The sequence below is a fragment of the Orycteropus afer genome, unplaced genomic scaffold, assembly GCF_000298275.1.
Source record: "Orycteropus afer afer isolate SDZICR_OR568_19922 unplaced genomic scaffold, OryAfe1.0 scaffold00250, whole genome shotgun sequence".
Lineage (NCBI taxonomy): Eukaryota > Metazoa > Chordata > Mammalia > Tubulidentata > Orycteropodidae > Orycteropus > Orycteropus afer.
The window spans coordinates 3,630,561-3,650,300 of record NW_006921837.1 but is presented as its reverse complement, the minus strand read 5'-3'; the positions used below and the strand labels follow the sequence as shown (position 1 = coordinate 3,650,300).

Sequence of the window (19,740 nt, the reverse complement as noted above, 5' to 3'; positions counted from 1 at the left end):
AAGTTGTGATTTTATTGGTTCTTAATGAGTCATTTTTTATTTCACCCTAGATATTCTGTCCATTATGTTACGGGACTTTAAATCTTTCATTTTAGCAAGCAGTCCCCCCGATGAGGTTTATCATGCAGCCTAATATTGTGGGCTGTAGTTCCAATGGCAGTTTAATTTTCAGAGTCTTTGCAATGTTATTTTCATCTGTTTACTTTGGTCACTAACGATCCTACCTGAGTGGGTTACCAGGCCAGGCCAGGAAACCCAATGTCTTTTAGTGGAGGCGTACAGTCTCAAACCTCATGGAGAAGAACACTTTCCCTGGCCACTTACTGTTAGCAGGGCTCCTGATCAGTGCCCTTTACTGGTGGTGCTGAGCTTTCCTGGTGATGTCAGAGGGACTTCCGTTCAATCCAAGGAGGTCATACAGTGGACAGTGAGGAGTGGACTCCAGGAGTTCTAACAGTGCCGTCCCTCAGTCAGACTCACCAAAACATGGATTGTGCATGCTCTTGCTTCCTTTTCTGCACTGAGGTCTGGGATGAGTACATGGTAGAGTACATGGTACTGGTAGAGCTCAGTCATATGTCTGTATCCCCAGCAGGGGACACAAGTTCTGTTTTCTACCTTGGGGAAATGGGACTACTGATATGGGAATTGCCCCCAAATACAAAAAGGCCATTGGGAGGTGTAGGAGGCCTCTAAGTATGACATACAGACATATAGTTGTTGTTGTTGTTATGTGCCGTTGAGTTGGCCCCAACTCATAGCGACCCCTCCTTGGGTTTCCGAGGCAATATCACTACGGAAGTAGGATTGCCCAACCTTCCTTCCGAGGAGTGGCTGGTGGGTTTGAACCACCAGCCTTCTGGTTAGCAGTCAAGTGCTTTTAGCCACTATGCTACCAGAGCTCCTAGACATATAGTAGGGCTACTCAAATAAATGCTCAAATGGTCAAGTGATAGCCCAGAACCTACATCTCTGATGATGGGCACCAGAGTGGACCCTGCTCATGTGGGACTTGAAATGCAGAATTGGTTGGGTTTCTTGGCACATCAACAAGATGCTCCCTGAGCCTGGCAAGTTGAGTATAAGTTGTCACTAAAATTTCATATGATATTTCTCTTAAATGACCCCTTCCATGTGATAAGATCCCAAATGAAGGGAGAAACTATCAGGTATAAACATGAGTAGATGATCTGGATGAAGCTTAAATATATGCTGAGTGAGAGAAACCAGACTCCAACCCCCCAAAGAAAAAGAGTATTATTATATGATTCTGCTTATATAAAACAGTAGAAAATGCAAACAAATTATAGTGATAGGAGGCAGATCAGTGATTGTCTCAGATGAAGGGGGGTAACAGGACAGGGAGAGGAATACGTGACACATTTGAATTGTGGTGCTCATGAAAACCAAATATTCTGTGGACTGTTAGAAGAATCAACAAATCAGTCTTAAAAGAAATACAACTAGAATTCTCCTTAGAAGCAAGAATGGTGAAACTTTGTCTCACTTACTTTGGAGACATCATCAGGATGGACCAATCGCTGGAGAAAGGTGTCATGCTTGGTAAAGTGGAGGGGCAGCAAAAAAGCGGGAGTCACTGAGGGAGTCAATCCCTCCTCAATGAGATGGACTAACACAGTGACTGCACTAATGGGCTTGAGCATACCTACTGCTGTGAAGATGGCACAGGACCGAGCTATACTTTATTCTATTATATATAAGGTTGCTATGAGTCAGAGAGGACTTGACAGCACCTAACAAAAACAACAAAGCTGTCTTTGTTTTTTTAAAAAATAATGTTTAGACTTATTTCTATTTGCCACCTTCTCAATTTCAGTTGTCTTTTCTATAAAATGGCAAATACAACACCTATCATAATTTTTGGTGTGAAGACTGAGTGAAAATTAAAAGGATGAAATGAGATGACATCTTCCCTTTGATTCAGTAAAAGACTTGGAATCACCTCTCTTTCTCTTACACCCACATCCAGTATCTGCGCATCTCCCCTGGATGATTAATAGAGTGGGTGGGGGTAGAGGAGAAATAAGATGTGCCATGACTTGATGACTTGGTATCTGCTGAAGCAGATGGTATGTACAACAAAGGTCGTCATACTATTCTCTCTACTTCTGTAGATGTTTCAATTTTCCATAATAAAAAGTTAAAGCAAACAAACCACCGCTCCCCATTTCACTCAAGGGAGAAACCAAAGTCCTTAAACTGGCCCATATGGCCTTACATGATTCCCCACCCTCACTTCTTTGCCCTCATTTTCTCCTGCTTATTTCATCATTCACTGCTGCAGCCCACAGGGCTCCTTGCAGTTCCTAGAACATGCCAGGTACTCTCCTGCCTCAGGGCCTTTGCTCATGCTGTTCCCCCGGCCTGGAATCCCTCTCTCCCATGACTTGAATCTGCTTAAACATGACCTTCTCAGTGAGTCCATCTTGACTATTTCATTTAAAACTGTTACCACCTTTACCTGTCACTTTCTGTGTCCCCTTCCCTGTCTCCATAGTAGTTATCGTCTGACATCCTATACAACTATTTATTTGTTGTTGTCTCCTCCCTTTCCCCAGAATGTAAGCTCCATGAAGTCAGGAATTCCTGTCTGATTTGTTCACTGCTGAATACTCAGCATTTAGAACAGTGCACAGTAGGTTCTCAATGAATGAATGAGCAATATATAAATATTCTAGTGGCATGCCTGGTAGGGAGTGAGCACTATGGGATTCATCATGTTCTAAAAATACTCAATTGAGTCATTTGATAAATCTAAGTCAATTGTTCAGTCAGTATCTCTGTCCTGGTCTTTGTAAAATGAGAATGTGATAAATAGACATTTTGATTAATTTATAGGGTATAGCAAGGTAGGGAGGGATCTCATGGTTTTGGGATGTGGGCAGACTTGGTTGAATGCTGGGGTGAGCTAGAGATGGTTGAAGAACCTGCTAGGGAGGGAGAGGCAATGACATCACTGAGATCACAAAAGGGGAGGTGACTCAGTCTTGTCCAGCCCTATATTCTCCCCCAAGTCTCATCCCTCCAAGCCTGGGGTTATAAACAAGTGACTCAGAGGAATGATGGGGGAGTGTCCCACAACAGTTCACTCCAGTGCCCTGAGGGCTAAATTTAACCCACAGCTGTAGCCTCTGGCACTTAGGGAATGAGTTAATCTTGGTTGCTGAGGTTGCTGTGTCTGTGGTGGTGGGGATGGGGGATCAGGAGTCCAGGGAAGGGTGGGCACTGGGACTGGCTGTCCAGGGTCTCAACGTGGACCCCTCAGACAACAGACAGGTGCAGGAGCCATGAAGCCAAATAGATCTGTGTCAACTTCTCTGTACTGGCCCTTCCCCAAGTAGGCTCAAGTCATGCCCGGTGTAACCAAGAACAATGAGTACAGACACTAAAATCTGGGAATATTAAATTATTATTAAATATTAAAGTCTTACTAATGTTACTTTTTGAACATTACAATCCAGAATATCACTCTCCTAGAATGTTAAAACTCTGCACCTTTACACACTTAGAGTATTAGAATCCTAGAAAATTAATTTTCTAGCATGTCCAACACCTTAGAATGTTAAAACCCTAGAACAGTGTACTTCCAGAAACACAGAACTCAGAGCTTCTGGCCCTCAGCAGAGCTGAACTGGGGCCCTTACAACTTAACTGCCCACCTCCTTATTGTGTATGAGGGGAAATTGAGGCTCAACAGAGAGACCTGACCTGCCCCAGACCACATAGGAAAGTGGTGACCTGGTTTACCTAAGATACCTTCTTACTTTCTTGCAGCCCAAGGTGGGGCTTAGACCATGAGCAGAAAATACTTCCGTTTTAAAGGTGGGACAATCAGGCAGGCCTCCATAGGGTGAAGGCCATGGCCAAGTTCACAGCAGCATCCAGGGGTGGCTGGAGTGGGATAAACTAGAGAGAAAGGAAGAGACACCAGGACAGAAAAGTCAGAAAGGCATGAAAAAAGAGAGACTGTGGAAGGGACCCCAAGGCTTCCCCCTCCCTGGCTGAAGGTCAGAGCTTGCCCATCCAGGGGCATCGTCTGATTAAGGAATCCAGAGTCAAGGCCTCGCTGTGCTTCGTTTAGAAATGAGGCAGAGAGGGTCTCATCTTTGTGGGGAGGCTCCAGACACCCCTCCACTCCTCCACCCCGTCCCATGAGCCCTTGGGGCTGAGTCGTGGCTGCTAGAGGAGAGAGCCTCTGCCCAGCTGTCCCCTCCACGTCACCGCAGGAGGCCAGGCTACTCTCCTTACAGGGCCTGGGCCACCTCTATATATAGCTGGGCGAAGACAGCTGCGCTGTCCGAGTGTGCCCCAGAAGGAGGGCAGGGGAGCACCGATCGAAATCTCACGTCCCGGTCGTCACACCCTAGGCTACCCACCATGGCGCTGGGCTTGGAACAGATGGAGGAACAGCGCTTGTACCAGCAGACACTCCTGCAGGACGGACTCAAAGATATGTTGGACCACGGGAAGTTCCTGGACTGTGTGGTGCGGGCAGGCGAGCGCGAGTTCCCATGCCACCGCCTGGTCCTGGCCGCCTGCAGCCCCTACTTCCGGGCGCGCTTCCTGGCGGAGCCAGACACCGCGGGTGAGCTGCGCCTGGAAGAGGTGTCCCCTGACGTGGTGGCCCAGGTGCTGCACTACCTGTACACGTCGGAGATCGCCCTGGATGAAGCGAGTGTGCAAGAGTTGTTCGCCGCGGCTCACCGCTTCCAGATCCCGTCCATCTTCACTATCTGCGTGTCTTTCCTGCAGAAGCGCCTGTGTCTCGCCAACTGCCTAGCCGTCTTCCGCCTCGGCCTCCTGCTCGACTGCGCGCGTCTCGCCGTGGCTGCCCGCGACTTCATCTGTGCGCATTTCACCCTTGTGGCACGCGATGCCGATTTCCTTGGGCTCTCAGCAGACGAGCTCATTGCCATCATTTCCAGCGACGGCCTCAACGTGGAGAAGGAGGAGGCGGTGTTCGAGGCGGTGATGCGGTGGGCAGGCAGCGGCGACAAAGAGGCGCAGGCGGAGCGCCAGCGCGCGCTGCCCACAGTCTTCGAGAGTGTGCGCTTCCGCCTGCTGCCGCGCTCCTTCCTGGAGAGCCGCGTGGAGCGCCACCCGCTTGTGCGCGCCCAGCCGGAGCTGCTGCGCAAGGTACAGATGGTGAAGGATGCGCACGAGGGCCGCATTACCGTGTTGCGCAAGAAAAAGAAAGAAAAGGACGCCGCCGGAACCAAGACAACTGACAAGGGCACAGCGAAGATCGAGGCCCAGAAGGAGGACCAAGAGGAGGATGAACGTGTCCTACCTGGGATCCTCAATGACACCCTGCGCTTTGGCATGTTCCTGCAGGACCTCATCTTCATGATTAGCGAGGAGGGGGCCGTGGCCTATGACCCCGCTGCCAATGAATGCTACTGTGCCTCCCTCTCCACCCAGATCCCCAAGAACCATGTCAGCCTCGTCACCAAGGAGAACCAGATCTTCGTGGCCGGGGGTCTCTTCTACAACGAGGACAACAAAGAGAACCCAATGAGCGCCTACTTCCTGCAGGTGCCCAGCAGCCCAGAAAGGAGACAGCCAGTGCCAGGGTCTGGGTACTGGGGGCAGCCAGGAGAGGACTGTGTCTGTTTGTCAGGGATGTCACTGGGTCTAGGATAAGACCTAGACTAGGGAAGTTGACTGACAGCTACTTGCCTGAAGATTGGGGGGAGTCAAGAGCAGCTGACAAAGAGCTGCACGATTTTGGTGTCTTAGTTGCAGGAGAAAGTTAGCTCCAGGATGGTCTGGTTGGATGCCCTGGCCATGCACATGGGTTAGGGTCAGACAGAGTGAAGAGCGGGAGCAGGGCAAGTGCAGGAGTCATGGGTGGGGTCCCCCATGAGAACCAGAACTGGAGCCTAGAACACAGACCGTCTCAAAGGGACCATCCTGTTTAGTTCTGCCCTTGTACAGATGGGGAAACTAAGGGCCAGTAGAGTGGTCAGTTTAAATTGGGGTGTGACTGTGGGGTCTTAGAGCCAGGGGCAGTTTCCTGGAGACCAGTTTGAGCCTTGTCATTGGGTAGAATTTGGAGTCATGGAGAGGATGGTGGTGTGTCTGGTGGCAAGTATGGAGGGGATGGTGTGAGTTAGCAGTGAGAAGTCTGGTGAGTGGTGTGGTTGATGAGGCCTGAGCAGGTGTTAGAGGGGTGAGGGGCAGCTCATTGCCAGGGTTAAGCCTACAGCTGGGCCCCAGAGCTGCCTCCACAGCTCCACGTGATGTTATAATGGTGGTCTCTAGGTACCTACCTCATTGCATAGATTGGGAAGCCTCACCTGCTCTTACTCTGGAGGGGTAGGGGCACTGTCTAGTGGGCCAGGGTGGGGGGAACACCTCTAGGTTGTGCTAGCCCTCCTTGGAGTCCAGGACTCCTCTGTGACCTGAGGTGGCTGGTGGGGCTGGACTGGGACTGGAGTGGTGGGAGCAGTAGCTGATTGGACACCTGGCCTGGCCCACAGTTTGACCACTTGGACTCAGAGTGGCTGGGGATGCCACCGCTTCCCTCACCGCGCTGCCTCTTCGGTCTGGGAGAGGCTCTCAACTCCATCTACGTAGTCGGCGGTCGAGAGCTAAAGGATGGCGAGCTCAGCCTGGACTCAGTCATGTGCTACGACAGGCTGTGAGCATGGGTGGGGTGGGCTGGGGACCCAGTCAGGGAGCAGGCTGGGAGCGGGGCTGGGCCCTGGGGGTGGGGAGGCAGATGCTGGCTGGAGCCTAGAGGCCAGGGACTGTTCCTAGACAATGGGGTGGGAGTTGAGAAGCTAGAGTCCAGGGGTTGGGGTACACGCACAGCCTTGGCCCTGGGTGGTGGGGTGGGATGGAGGAACTGAGAGGTCTGGGGACTTTCTGTAATGTATTGGATGCACTTGGAATATGTCTTGGATAGGTAGATGGAGAGACAGGTTCTGAGATTATGATCTGAGCATGCGCAGGGCCAGAGCTGAATGCTCACCCCAACTCCATCCTCCCCTATCTTCTCCAGGTCATTTAAATGGGGCGAATCGGATCCACTGCCTTATGCTGTGTACGGACACACAGTACTCTCTTATATGGACCTTGTCTACGTCATTGGCGGCAAAGGCAGTGACAGGTGAGGTTTGGGTTTGGAGTGAGGTCATGGCAGCAGGATTGGAGGTTAGAGCAGAAACAGAATCTCCCCAGGATTGTCAGGGCCTGACTGGCTGCACTGCATGGAGGGGGTAGGGAGTACTGGGCGGAGAGAGTGGTGGTTCTGCTGTGGCTTCCATTCACTCACTGCCATCATCCTTCCTTCCCACAGGAAGTGCCTAAACAAGATGTGCGTCTATGACCCCAAGAAGTTTGAGTGGAAGGAGCTGGCACCCATGCAGACTGCCCGCTCACTCTTCGGGGCCACAGTCCATGATGGTCGCATTTTTGTGGCTGCTGGGGTCACTGACACTGGGCTGACCAGTTCTGCTGAGGTGTACAGCATCACAGACAACAAGTATGGCCACTGCCCCACTCACCACCCCAGAGAGGCAGGACAAGCTAGGCAGGACAAGAGCCCCATTACAATCTCCTGTGCTGTGAGGCTTTGGGCCTGTGTCTGCCCTCTCTGTGTCTGTCCAGGTGGGAGCCATAGCCCCCATCTTGGTTCTCAGCTCTTGAGCTTGGACATCACCACAGCAGTCCCTCTCCTTTGACCTGCAATGAGGTGGGGAAAAGGCTTCCCCCTAAACATGGGGCAAGGGTCATGGTCTGAAGGAGGGTGCTCCCAGGGGTAGGGAAGGGGATACTAGGTTCCTCATTCAGGGACCACACCTTGGCATAGGCCTTGTGCTAAGGATATAGTGGTGAACAAGACAGAAGGTGCCCTGCCCCAGGCGGCCAGGAAAGAGAATACCAGGGGGGCTCAGCCAGCACAAGGGTTGAGGGTGAGTTGGAGGATGCCCCAGGCAAAGAAAAATTAGTGCCAAAGCAGTTAGGAGAAAAAAGACAGGGGCCTTTGGAGGAGAGTCCATTACTCAAGTTGGATGGAGTGCGACAGATGACAGGAGATGGGATTGGTAGGTACTGGGGATGGAGAGGTGACAAGCAGGGCTGAGGGACTATCCTGAAGGAAATGAAATGCCTGTGAAGGGTTTTAAGCTCCCATCTGGGTATTACTAAGACCCTGCTGCCAGCTAATTTAGAGAACAGATTAGGTACATCCTAGGAGGCAGAGAGGCCAGGCTGTAGCAAAAGGTGATAGTGGTGTGGAGTTGGGTGCACAGCGGGGATAAGGCAGAGGGGAAAGACTGAGACCAGGGCTTCTCATACTGTAATGTGTACTTGAGTCTCCTGGGGGTCTTGTTAAAATGCAGATTCTGATTGAGCAGATTGCAGGTGGGGCCTAAGAATCTGTATTTCTAACAACGCTCCTAGGTGATGCTGATGTGTTCTCCATGCACTACACTGGGTAGTAAAAGTTTAAGAGGAAGATGAAATAGAATTGGTGATTAGTGTTGGGCATGAGTGAGAGGGAGAAGTAAGGGAGTAGGGACGGTGAAGCCATTTATTGGAGAACCACTGGGATTAGGAAAAGTGAAGGTCCCGCTAGGACATATAGAATTTAGGTGCTGGTGGGGGGAGGGGTTGTCCAGGAGGAGCCCACCAGGGCAGAGAGGTCTGCAGCCTAGGAGGGAGGGCTGAACTAGAGGGAGAGATCTTGGGGTGGATAGCACTTGAAGGGGACTTGAAGCTCCCTCAGGAGAGAGGGTGTAAGTGGGAAAAGCAGAGGTCCAAGCCCTGAGGGTCAGAGAACCAAAAAAAAATTCACTGCTGTTGAGTCAGTCCTGACTCATAGTGACCCCTCCTTGGGCTTCCGAGACAGTATCTCTATGGAAGTAGATTGCCCCATCTTCTTTCTGAGGAGTGGCTGGCAAGTTTGAACCGTCAGCCTTCTGGTTAGCAGTCAAATGTGTTAGGCCCCTCGCTACCAGAGCTCCTCAGGGCCAGAGGGCCAGATGCATTATCCAAGAAAGAGTCTGAGAAGGTGTGGCTGGATGGGTGACATGTGCTGGGGGGGGTGGGGCATTTCAAAGCCCCACAGTGTCTGGGGACTTCAGTGAGAGCTGTTTTGGAGGTGAGAATGAGGCTCAACTGCAGGAGGAAGGGGAGATTGTGGCTATGGGGAGTGAAGACACCTTGAGAATAATTGGGCCGTGAAGGAAGAAGAGGGTGGAGCACCAGTGACAGGGTTGAGGGCAGGAGTTAGTTCAGGGGAGAAGGAGGGACACTGGGACATCCACAGTAGACTTCACTGGGCAGGTTGGGTGGAATGACAAGGAGACAGCAAAGGGAAAGAGGAGGGGCAAGAGAATAGGGAAGGAATGAAGACTGGAGGGAGAGGGGAGGGGAATGGGTTTGGGATGCTGTAAGACCCAGGGAGGGACAGTAGGAAAGGATTCCTGGGAAGCTGGAAAACAGGGCTGTGCTGGGAGTATGGGAGCCTAGGATTCCAATTTCAGAAGGGTGCAGCGGAACTGTGGGCACTAGGGCAGTACAGAAGTCACCAGGCTTGGGATCACCCAAGGCACCCTGGGTGATGCACTTTCTCATCCCCCTTCCCCAGGTGGGCACCCTTTGAGCCCTTCCCACAGGAGCGCAGCTCCCTCAGCCTCGTCAGCCTGGTGGGCACCCTCTATGCCATTGGCGGCTTTGCCACGCTGGAGACTGAGTCTGGCGAACTGATCCCTACAGAGCTCAACGATGTCTGGAGGTGAGCTCAGCCCCAAGGAGGTAAGAGGGGAAGTGTGAGCAAGGCAGATGCCCACAAGCCAGGCACCATATCTGGGCACCAGGCACTTGGCAAGCTTATCTGGGGTTGAAGCTGATCCCTCCTCCAGTGGCCCTGAGAGGAAGGAACAGCAAGCTCCTGCCACTTGGCCCTGTTTCTCTCTAGTCGGACTGGAAAGTGTGGGTTTGCACACGTGTGGCAAATTTGGCACAGCAACATTCACTGACACTGATCCCAAGCTTAGGGCACAGACCCACAGAAACTGGGCCCAGGTAGAAAAGGGGTCCTCCTGGAAAGGCAGCCAGGACTTTCCTCTTCCCTCCCTCCTGGAAGCTGGGTCTGGAGGGGAGACTGAGAACAGGGTTGGGAAGTAGCTAGACCCCAGCTTCTTAGAGCTGTTGCTTTTCATGGCTGGTCCTTCATGGGGGCTGGGAGAAGAGGTTTTGGCCAGCTGGGGTGCCCCCTGAACCTCTATCCCCACTGCTGTGGGCAGCCTTAGGAAGCAGTGCTTCTGGGAGAGTGGGACTTGGGGGTACATCTTGGAGTGTCAAGAATTCAAATTCTCAAGAGGAAGGAATGCAGGGTCGGGGGAATATAGACCTTCCCGGAGGGAGGTTGGCTTGGAGGAGTGTGGGAATTCTTGAGAGGTGGCCTTTCTTAGGGAGGGTGGGCCTTCCTGGAGTGTGAGGTGGGTGTTCTTTGGGGATAGGCCTTGGGCATGGGATTCTCCAAGGGCAGACCTTCTTGGGATAGGTGCACCCAGGCACCCCTCCCTGCTGGATCTCATTCTGGACCTGACTGACCAAGCTTTCTGTCCCTGTTCCTTGTCCCCACTCCCACCCTCCCCCCATCGCCAGGTACAACGAAGAAGAAAAGAAGTGGGAGGGAGTCCTGCGGGAAATTGCCTACGCAGCCGGTGCCACCTTCTTACCTGTGCGTCTCAACGTGCTGCGCCTGACCAAGATGTGACCAGCCCAGAGTGCCCAAAACACATACCCCCGCATTCTGCAGCCACATAGGCCTGGCCTCGAGGGGGCTGAAGGGAGTAGTCTGGAAGAGGCCAGAGCCCACTTGGATCCTGCCATGGTGCCTAAGTGGCCACTTGGCCGGGAAAGGAAACTGCTGCCTTCAGGAAGGGATGAGAACTTCCAGGCCTCACCAGTGTCTCCATATCCCCCACTGGGCCTTCTTGGTTCATGAGCCAACTATAGGGGCTGTCCCAGGCCTAGTCCTGGCCCTGCCACAGCCTAGCTGTGTGTGCTGGGTAAATTTCCCCATAGGACCTAGTCTCCTCATTTGTCACATGGGGAGTGTCCCCACCTAGCACACCTTAAGCGTGGATATGTCTCCTTCTTTAAGAAGAATAAAGTGCCTTCCAAGCTAGCAGCTCAGGGTCTGGAATCAGGTGCTTCAAGAGTCTGTACCAGGCAGTTTGAAGACTTGGGGTGTCAGTGTTTAGCTGTTGGGTTGCCAAGGTCAGTGATCTTTGCCCTTCAAAGTCTGTGTGCTCCAAGAGTTTGACCCCTCTCCCTGGGGCCCAGAAACTCCTCATCCAGTATGGACAAGGAACCTGGAGACCACTGGAGGAAGGGACAGGAAACCGCCATGCTGTGGTAGAAAAGTCTTTTATTCTATCATCAGGCCCCAGCTGGCCTGGCCTGAGGCTGGGGCCCAGGCATAGCTGAGCAGAGTCCTTCCCTCTTGCCCCTCCCACCTACTCTGGCTTCTCTTTGTCCTGCTTCTCCTCCTCCAGCGCCAGGGTTCGCTCACGTTCCTTCACCAGCTGGATACCACAGTAGGTGACAAACAGGACAGCCAATGTGGTCTGGGGGAACCCTGTGGTGGGGAGAGGGGTTCGATGCCTGGAGCAGCACCCCATCCTCAGTGACTGCTCTCTTCCCAGCCCTCTCCCCACTTTACTGACTCTCCCTGATTAATCTTTTGGGGGAGGTGGGGTGGAAGACTATTTCAGCAGGTCACAGTTCCTTAAGGTCGATGCCTAACACATGCACCATCCCCCATCCCTGTCTCTCACCTGTGAGCAGCAGGCGCCGGGCCACCAGCTCTGTGAACTCGAGGCTGTTCAGGCTCACCAGATTGTACATGATGATGGCCCAGAAGTTCATGGCCCCAAAGAGGGCCCGGACTCTGCGGGACATCTGCTCCGACAGGGAGGCCTGCCTCATCCACAAAAGCGTTGGCAGTGAGGCAAGAGGTCCAGAGGAAAGAGGATGTGGTGGTCAGGCCCTAGGGATATACCTGTCTCTGGGAGTCCCAGGCCAGCTCTCTACCGCTGCTAAAAATGGGGAAACTGAGGTCCAGAGAGAAGGCAGGACCTGACTAACACAGGCAGGCCCTGGTGCCCCACACCCCACAGTTGCCCTTGTTTGGGCTATAGTTCATGCCAAGAAAGTTGGCCCAGAGATGAAAGGCAGGATACCCACAGGGCAAGTCATTGCCCTAACAACCAGGAGAGTGATGGTAAGACAGCTCTGGACTGGGGGCCGAGTGTGGCTGGACAACTCTAGGGAGGAGCAGTGCTGCCCGCTCCAGTGACCCAGCCAACCCAGCCCCAGCCCTCCCTTGCTCACCTCAATTCGTGCTAGGGGCCCCCACTGTGCCAGCTTCTGCACCCAAAGTTCAAAGTTGAGACCAAAGCAGTTAAGGAATGACCACAGGTAGACAATTTCACAAGGCCCCAGCCACAGAGTAGTAATGGCAAAGGTGGCCACTGTGGCCCCCAGCTCTGGGATCACTGCAGAGTGCTCCCCTCCAATGTGGTCGTACACGTACCTGCAGGAAAGGCAGGAGAAGGGGCCGATGGGAATATGGGAAAGGACAGGTATGAGATGGGCAGAAGATACACAACAGGGCAGCCCTCCTCAACCCTGTCACCCTGGGTACATTGAATATTCTTGCCCTCAGGTGACTACTCCTCCTTCTCTGCCCAATTCAAAGTGTGGGGGCTCAGCAAGTGGACTTCATATTTTCTCTATGATGTTCATTCACTGTCCAAGTGATCTCATCCAGACCTAAGACTTTAAATACTGTCTCTATGCCAATGACCTCAAATCTGTGTCCAGCAGTATATCTAACTGCTACTAGATATCTCTACTCAAATGACTGATTTCCCTATCCCTGCCCAAACCTGTTTCACCCCCATCTCAGTTAATGACACCACCATCCATTCAGTCGCTCAGGCCAGAAGCCTTGGCACCATCTTGGATTCTCAATTTCCTTCACCACCCACATCTGATTCAACAAATCCAATTGGCTCCTTTCAGTCCTGACCATTGCTCACCACTTCCACTACCACTACCCTAGTCCAGGCCAGGCATCCATCACTTTCACAAAGACTATTGCAAGAGCCTCGTAAGTGGTCACCTTGCTTCTGCCTTTGTCCCTGCCCTTTAGTCCCTTCTCCACACAGTACCCAGAGGCATCTTTTAATAGTATACAGATAATGTCATTTCTGTGATTAAACCCTCCAGTAGCTTCCCATTGCAATTAGAATAAACTCAACACTCTCAGTATAGCTAGAAGGTCTCACCTAGTCTAGCTCCCTGACCTCATCACACTCATTTCCTGTGCTCCGGACTTACTGGTCTTTCTGTCTCATACACACACAGCTGGCTCCTGCCTCAAGGTCTTTGCACTTGTTCCTTCTACCTGGAATTCTCTTTCCTAGATCTCCTCATTACTCAAGTCTCAATTCAAGGAGCACTCCCTGAGGCCTGCCCAGACCCACCTGGGGTCTTTAGCTGAAAGAAGTATTTACCCTGCAGCTAGGCTGTATCCCATTACATCGTTTTATTTTTTTCACATCACTACTACTCTTTAACATTATTTATGTGTTTTATTACCTGTTTATGGTCTGTTTCTCCCCACTAGACTGTAAGCTCCATGAGTTCAGGGTCTTTGCCATGTTCACTGCTGTATCCCCAGTGCCTAGAACAATGCCTGGCACATAGTAGGTACTCAATAAATATTTGTTAGATGAATTCAGTGGAAGATCCATTGACTGACTGGCCTTCCTGTTCCCTGACCACCTCACTCCACCTCAGCCACCCATGGCCACACTTCCACGGCCATACCCCTCACTTTGTCATCACTAGCAACTTCACTCTTTTCTAATTCTCATTCTTCTCCCAGCCTCTCCTGATCTTTTGGCTTCTCAGGTCCAGCAATTCAACCTCAATGACTCCTCTGTCATCTTGTGACTCCTCCTATCTTCATCACCTTCCTTAATAGGATTATTAAGTCATGAGCCCCATGAGTCATCATTATAAATAATCTAAAAATCCTTATCCCTTACTTCTTCCTCCTCATCTGCCCCAAGCAGCTAAGCCCTGAGGGGGAAAATCTCATACCTTCACATACTGGAGTCCATAAATTCACTACCCACAATCCTACGTGAGTTCTCAATGCCAAAGTTTCTCTAGTCAGCTTTTCCCATGCTCTGCAATGGCCACTCCACCCTTATCTCTCCTTTGTTCCTGAGTGGTGCGGTAGTGGATCCAGGCAGAACAGGGAGGAGAGGAGGCACAGATACTGCCTCCTTCCATGCCTCCCAACCTGTGTCTCTCAGCTGATGACCTTGCCTCCTGCTTCATGGAGAAAGCAGAAGCCTTCAGATGGAATCCTTCATCCTTCCACACATGCCACCCTTCTGCACCTACACTGGCTTCTCTCCCTGAAGCCAAATCTCCACCTGGCACTGAATCCCATTGCCTCCTTCCTCCTCAGGACTTCACTCCACCAATCTGTCCTGCATTACCAACTTCTTGAATAATTCCCCTTAGTACCCAAGCATGTCTCATGATCTCTCATCCTTAAAACATCCCACTTCTCCCTTCAGCCACTCCTCTGTCCCTCTTCCTGTCACCAAGCTTCTCCCAGGAGTTGTCCACATACTCCTTTTTAATTCCTCAGTTTCCTTTCATTCATCTGTCCCTGCCTTTCCAGCGAAAGGCTGAAACTTCCATATCACCAACACTAATGCTCAGCCTCCAGATTCCTTGACCCTCAGCAACATCTGACCCAGCTGCCCCCACAATACCTAGGAGATGGTCTTTGGTTTCCAAGGTGTCCAGGTGTCTGGATTTTTCTACTGCTCCTCTGACCACTTTCAATCCCTTCCACTGGCTCCTCCTTTTGCCCCAGTCAGGATCCTTCCAGGCCTCTCTCTTCTCACTCTACTCTCAACCTTTAGGACTCCTCTGCTCCCATGGCCTAAAGACTCCTCACACACTCATGATGCTTAGTATTCCATGAGCCCCGCAGACTTCTTTGAATTGCAGAACCTCTACCCCAACCACCTCCTTGAACCTCTATGTTTCCTAGATCTCAAATTAGATATTTCTAAAACCTATCTCTGGAAACCACACCCCTACCCTTCCAGACTGCAGATAGGAACCTCTGAGTCATCTTCCTCTTGTTAGTGATCCCTCTAGTCCAAGGACAAACCTTGTCCATGCTGCCTGCTGAGTCTATCTCGACTCCAACCACTTCTCTCCACCTCTATGGCCCCCTCCCAAGTCCAAGACCCTAAGTCTTTTACTTTTAACTTGGGCAATGAATGTCTCACAGCCCTCCTTGCTTCCTCTGGACTAGAGGTGATCTTTACAAAAGTGCATCTATCTCAGCAATGCCCTGCTCAGGTTCCTGGCAGGATAGATGTGACCATTCCCACCCCCACCTCCAACTCTTGCCCAACTCACTTGCAAAGCCAGTCGTTGATACCACGGTCAAAGTGCCTGTGGAGGGAGTGCAGACAGGTGGGAATCTGCCAGGGTCCAAGCTCCCAGAATGTGATGGGAGGGGGGAAAGTGGGGATCCAAAGGCATGTCCCTGGCCTGGCACTCACGTTTCTGCGAAGACGTAGAGTGCTGTGATGCACTTGGGAGGCTGGGGAGGGTCCAGGTGGTCGAGGCGTGCCACTGTGTTGACCACACCGAATAGGACGGCTGCCTTCACCCAATCATACACCAGGTTTGAGTAAGCCAGGCCAGCTGGGGAAAGGGTGCTGTCACAACCTAGGGCATGGTGCCCTGGGCCCCAAAATCCTACAGGAGCCTCTGAGGTCAGTGGTCCCAACACAGACTCTTTCCCCAGGCCTTGGGGAAGGTCCTTGCACTAGGCCTGCCCCTGTGAAGACCTCACCCCCTACTTCCCTGGGAGGCACTAGGCCCTACCCTTAGAGACCCCCTCTCCTTGTCCTGGAGGTGGTGTTTTCACCAGGCCCACCTCATGAAGACCACTTACTGGGGGATGTGCTGAGCCCAGTCTGCCCCACAGAGGCCCCCTCCAGGGTTATGGAAATCAGCCTGAGGCCCCCATGAAGTAGGGCAAACTCTGTCAGATACTGCTTATGTCTCATGGGACAAAGCTAACTCTAAATCCCATGAATTTCAAGGAATAAATCCCCACTCTCCCACCCTTGGATAGGTGCTATGTCCTCTCTGGGCCTCAGATTCCCCAGCTGTAATGCTGAGGGAGGTGCGGAGGGTCTGTCTTCCCGGGTTGGTGGTGCTGCCTCAGTCCCTGTGAGCACCCACCGAGCGCGCTATCCGGGAGGCGGTTGGCGAACTTGAGGTCACTGGGGATCGTGAGGATGTAGAAGAAATGAAAGAAGATGTCCACAACTATGATGGCCACCATGCTGAGGCCCGCCTGGGCCCGAATGCGCCATAGCTCACCCTCTGGCCTCGCCGGCTCCACCTGGCTCATCTGAGGGGGATGTGGAGCAGAGTGTCTGAGGGGGAGGCAAGCACTACCAGAAGAGCCCTGTCTGAGAGAGGAGTCACCACCTGCTTGGGGATCTGAGAGTGAAGGGAGACGGGCTTTGTCCTAGGAGCCCTGCCTGAGGGTAGAGACACAGGCCACCTGGAATATGAGGAGGGTTCATAGTCTACCAGGGAAGTCTCAGTCCTGTCTTGGGGGCCTCATTTGAGCAGGAGGGGAACATCCATGCTCTATGATCCCTGACTGATAGGGGAGAGATATCTCCACCCTGTGACCCCTGTCTGGGGCAGAAGAAGAAAATGCCTCATCCTGGGGCCTGAGGAGGGAGGGGAGACATGGCTGCATCCTGGAGTCATTCCTGAGGGTAGGGACACAGCCTGCCCAGGAGTCCTATCTGAGGTGGGTGATCTGACCTCACTAGACTGGGTAGATCCAACCCTGCCCTGGGAAACCATAAGGTGTCCCCTCACCTGCGCATGGAAGTGGTCAAAGGTCATGATGGGCCCGAAGAAGAAGAATGGCAGGTAGAAATTGTACTTGAGCAGGTCAGCTAGGGAATAGTGGCGGTCAGGGTGGGCACACCTCTCCAGGGCAAAGCTGGTGCAGCGCAGCACCGTGAAGCCACTGCCCCCGTGAAACAGCACCTCTTGAAGATCAAAAGTGCCTGTTATAAACCCGCTCTGGATGGGAGAAAACAGGCCACCAGCTCACCAGGGTGCCCTTGTCTCCGGGAAGCCCACCCAGCTTCCCACAGGGACACAACCTGGCCCTGCCCTTTCCCTTCTTCCAGAGTCAGGACCAAATTCATGGCTGGGATAGAGCAAGGATTGAGCTGGACACCTCTCTGCTGGGGTGAAGGTAAACACTTGTGGCCCAGGGGTACTCTGCAGTCAAAGGCTTGGAGATGAGTGGGCAAGCCAGGGAAAAGCTTGGGGATACTTGGGATGCAAGGGCTTTGGATGAGGTGAGAGGCTTGGGGTCCTGTCCCCACATCCCTCACCCTGTCCTGTCCCAGTGCAGACCTGCCAGGAGATGAGTGGGTCCAGCTTGAATGAGGCAAGGCTGGCCAGGCCAAGGCTGAGACAGAGCCAGGGCTGGCCCAAGAGTGAAACCACGTAGAGGCTTACACAGTGGCCAACCAACAGCAGCAGGTACCCAGGGCCCATCGTACCCACCACAGCTAGGACCCCATACACAGCATACATCCAGGAGCGGAGCTGTGGACAGGGAGACAGCTTCAGTTGGGGGTAGGACCCAGGATGGATTTTCCCCAACCCTTGTGCCTAAAGAGGAGCTGGAGGAGGGGACAGCTGAGATGGCCCAGGCCCGTCTCACCTGGGGGGCTACCATCGTGCAGAGTTTAGCAAACAGCACATGTCCAGAGAGGGCAAAGATGATGACATTGCGGAAGGAAGTGAACCACATCACCCACTCGAAGTCAGCCACGTCCTGAGGCAGGCCCGTGCAGGAGGAGGATTTTAAGTTAATGTGGGAGAAGGCAGAGGATGGGCTGGTACCTGGGCTTATCAGAGCCCTGGCACCTTCCCAACCCTCATGTTCTTCTTATGCATTAGTAGGGAATAGTGGCTGGAGGTCCCACCATTCCCCTGTGAGGGAAGTACCCAGGCACAGGAGTAGAGAGGAATGAGGGGCACCATATGGGCTGCTGTGCTCCTCAAAGATACTCCTCTAATCAGCACATTGCCTGACATTCCACCATTATTGCTTTGCTCCTGGGAAGGGTGGTGCTGGAGGACCCTGCTGAAGCACATCTCTACTTATGGGACCCATCTTCTGCATGAGAAGGGCCTGATGGGGTGGGATAGGGAAGCTTGAGGTTGCCCCCAGATAGACACAGGAGGAGCCAGTGGAGATGTTGAAGGTGCACAAGCTCCCCACTGTAAGCCTCAGTTTTGCCCTCTGATACATGGGAACATAACAGGGGAGAGTGAGGGAAAGATTTGGACAGAGGAGATGTGCTAGGGTGGACTCTGAGGCAGACTTTGGGTCTAGGGGACCTACCATCTTCCGGCCAAGGTACTCCCAGCCCGGCCGCACAGACTCCCGGAAGGTCTTCCTGTGGGCCGCATCTGAGAACAGAGTATGGCCTCAGGGGAAGGAGCCCCTTCATACACCACCATGCCTTCTCCCTACAATGGGCCCCATCCTGAGGGGAGGGCACTGGGTCTGGGTCTGTCCCTGTCTCTGTCAGTGTCTCTGCATCTATGTCCCTGTGACTACACCGAGTATGGGGAGCACCCTGGGTCTAGAGCCTGTCTGTTTCTGGTCTTGCTTGATGGAACCCTTAGGCCCCCAGGGGAAGAAGGGACCCACCCCCTGCCCCAGGGCCCAGCAACTTACTTTTTGAAGCCTCAAGGAGGTCTCGGCCAGCATAAGCCAGGGCCCCACTTAGCACCAGGGAGTAGAGGCCCAGCTCGGCTGCAGGCAATGCTGTCTTGATGCCCATAGCTTGGATGGGGCTGGGGGAGACAGGGTGGGTGAGGACACTCCACAACCAGCCCTGCCTAGTCTCACCTCCTGGTCCCCAAATGAGGTGGTGGAGGCCCCACTCTGAGGAGAGATTGCTCCTCCTACCCTTGGGTACCATGTGCCATTGTCCTTTCCCCCCTTGCATCTTTGTATCTTCCACTCCTCCCAGAGCCCCCAAAACCCAGTGTCCCATCCTAGATGCCTCTCAAACTTCCACCTCTGCCCTCAGAAGCAAAGTCTCTACTTTCAGCCTGCCTCCCTCATCTTCATCTACTCCTCCATAACTTTGGGAGGGCTAGTCCCCATCTGCTGCCCAAACTGCTCCTGCCAAGGCCCCCAATGACCTTCATGTGGAGAAACCCTATCTGCATCACCTCTATCATGTTCCTGGCCTCCAGGGTCTCCATCCTCTTCAGTACCCTCCCCCAAGCCTCCTTTTCTGATCTCCTCCCACTCTCTGGGCTGCCTATCTTTCCCTGAGACCCTATGACTTCCCTGGGTCCTGCCCCCAGCCTTTCACTGACCCCATTCCCCCAACAAGCCCCTGAGCCCCAGCCCTGCCATGTCCCTGGTCCCTGCCTGTTTCTGTGGCCGCACTGGCCTCTCTCTCAGTGCTCTGTGCATTCAGGTCTTGGACACTGGTTGGATGCCGAGCTATTTGAGGAGACACCCTAGTGTAGAGGGTGTGGGGCCAGGCAGGCACCAGGGAGGGTGCTGGCTGC

The 19,740-nt window shown here is 52.9% G+C and overlaps 2 protein-coding genes across 2 annotated transcripts; one reads left to right on the top strand and one right to left on the bottom strand.

Moving 5' to 3' along the window:
- Positions 1-4,398: 4,398 nt before the first annotated feature.
- On the top strand, positions 4,399-10,753 carry KLHL40 (kelch like family member 40). Its single transcript, XM_007949685.2, has 6 exons — positions 4,399-5,556; positions 6,504-6,664; positions 7,028-7,135; positions 7,325-7,510; positions 9,620-9,766; positions 10,642-10,753. The coding sequence occupies exons 1-6, from the start codon at positions 4,399-4,401 to the stop codon at positions 10,751-10,753; spliced, it is 1,872 nt and encodes a 623-aa protein (XP_007947876.1).
- A 745-nt stretch (positions 10,754-11,498) lies between these two features.
- HHATL (hedgehog acyltransferase like) lies at positions 11,499-18,995 on the bottom strand. Its single transcript, XM_007949684.2, has 11 exons — positions 18,890-18,995; positions 18,551-18,618; positions 17,864-17,977; positions 17,551-17,745; positions 16,999-17,208; positions 16,342-16,513; positions 15,651-15,795; positions 15,505-15,540; positions 12,376-12,577; positions 11,820-11,961; positions 11,499-11,620 (listed from the first exon to the last, which is right to left on the bottom strand). The coding sequence occupies exons 1-11, from the start codon at positions 18,993-18,995 to the stop codon at positions 11,499-11,501; spliced, it is 1,512 nt and encodes a 503-aa protein (XP_007947875.1).
- Positions 18,996-19,740: the final 745 nt, after the last annotated feature.

What these genes read in the sequence shown, in the direction of transcription:
- KLHL40 (XM_007949685.2), top strand. Translation starts at nt 4,399, where the DNA reads ATGGCGCTGGGCTTGGAACAGATGGAGGAACAGCGCTTGTACCAGCAG. An exon ending in GGCGGCAAAGGCAGTGACAG is followed by an intron (nt 7,136 to 7,324) that starts GTGAGGTTTGGG and finishes TCCTTCCCACAG; the next exon opens with GAAGTGCCTAAACAAGATGT. An exon ending in TACAGCATCACAGACAACAA is followed by an intron (nt 7,511 to 9,619) that starts GTATGGCCACTG and finishes CCCCTTCCCCAG; the next exon opens with GTGGGCACCCTTTGAGCCCT.
- HHATL (XM_007949684.2), bottom strand. Translation starts at nt 18,995, where the DNA reads ATGGGCATCAAGACAGCATTGCCTGCAGCCGAGCTGGGCCTCTACTCC. An exon ending in GCACGATGGTAGCCCCCCAG is followed by an intron (nt 17,746 to 17,863) that starts GTGAGACGGGCC and finishes CCCTGTCCACAG; the next exon opens with CTCCGCTCCTGGATGTATGC. An exon ending in CTCTACGTCTTCGCAGAAAC is followed by an intron (nt 15,541 to 15,650) that starts GTGAGTGCCAGG and finishes CTCCCTCCACAG; the next exon opens with GCACTTTGACCGTGGTATCA.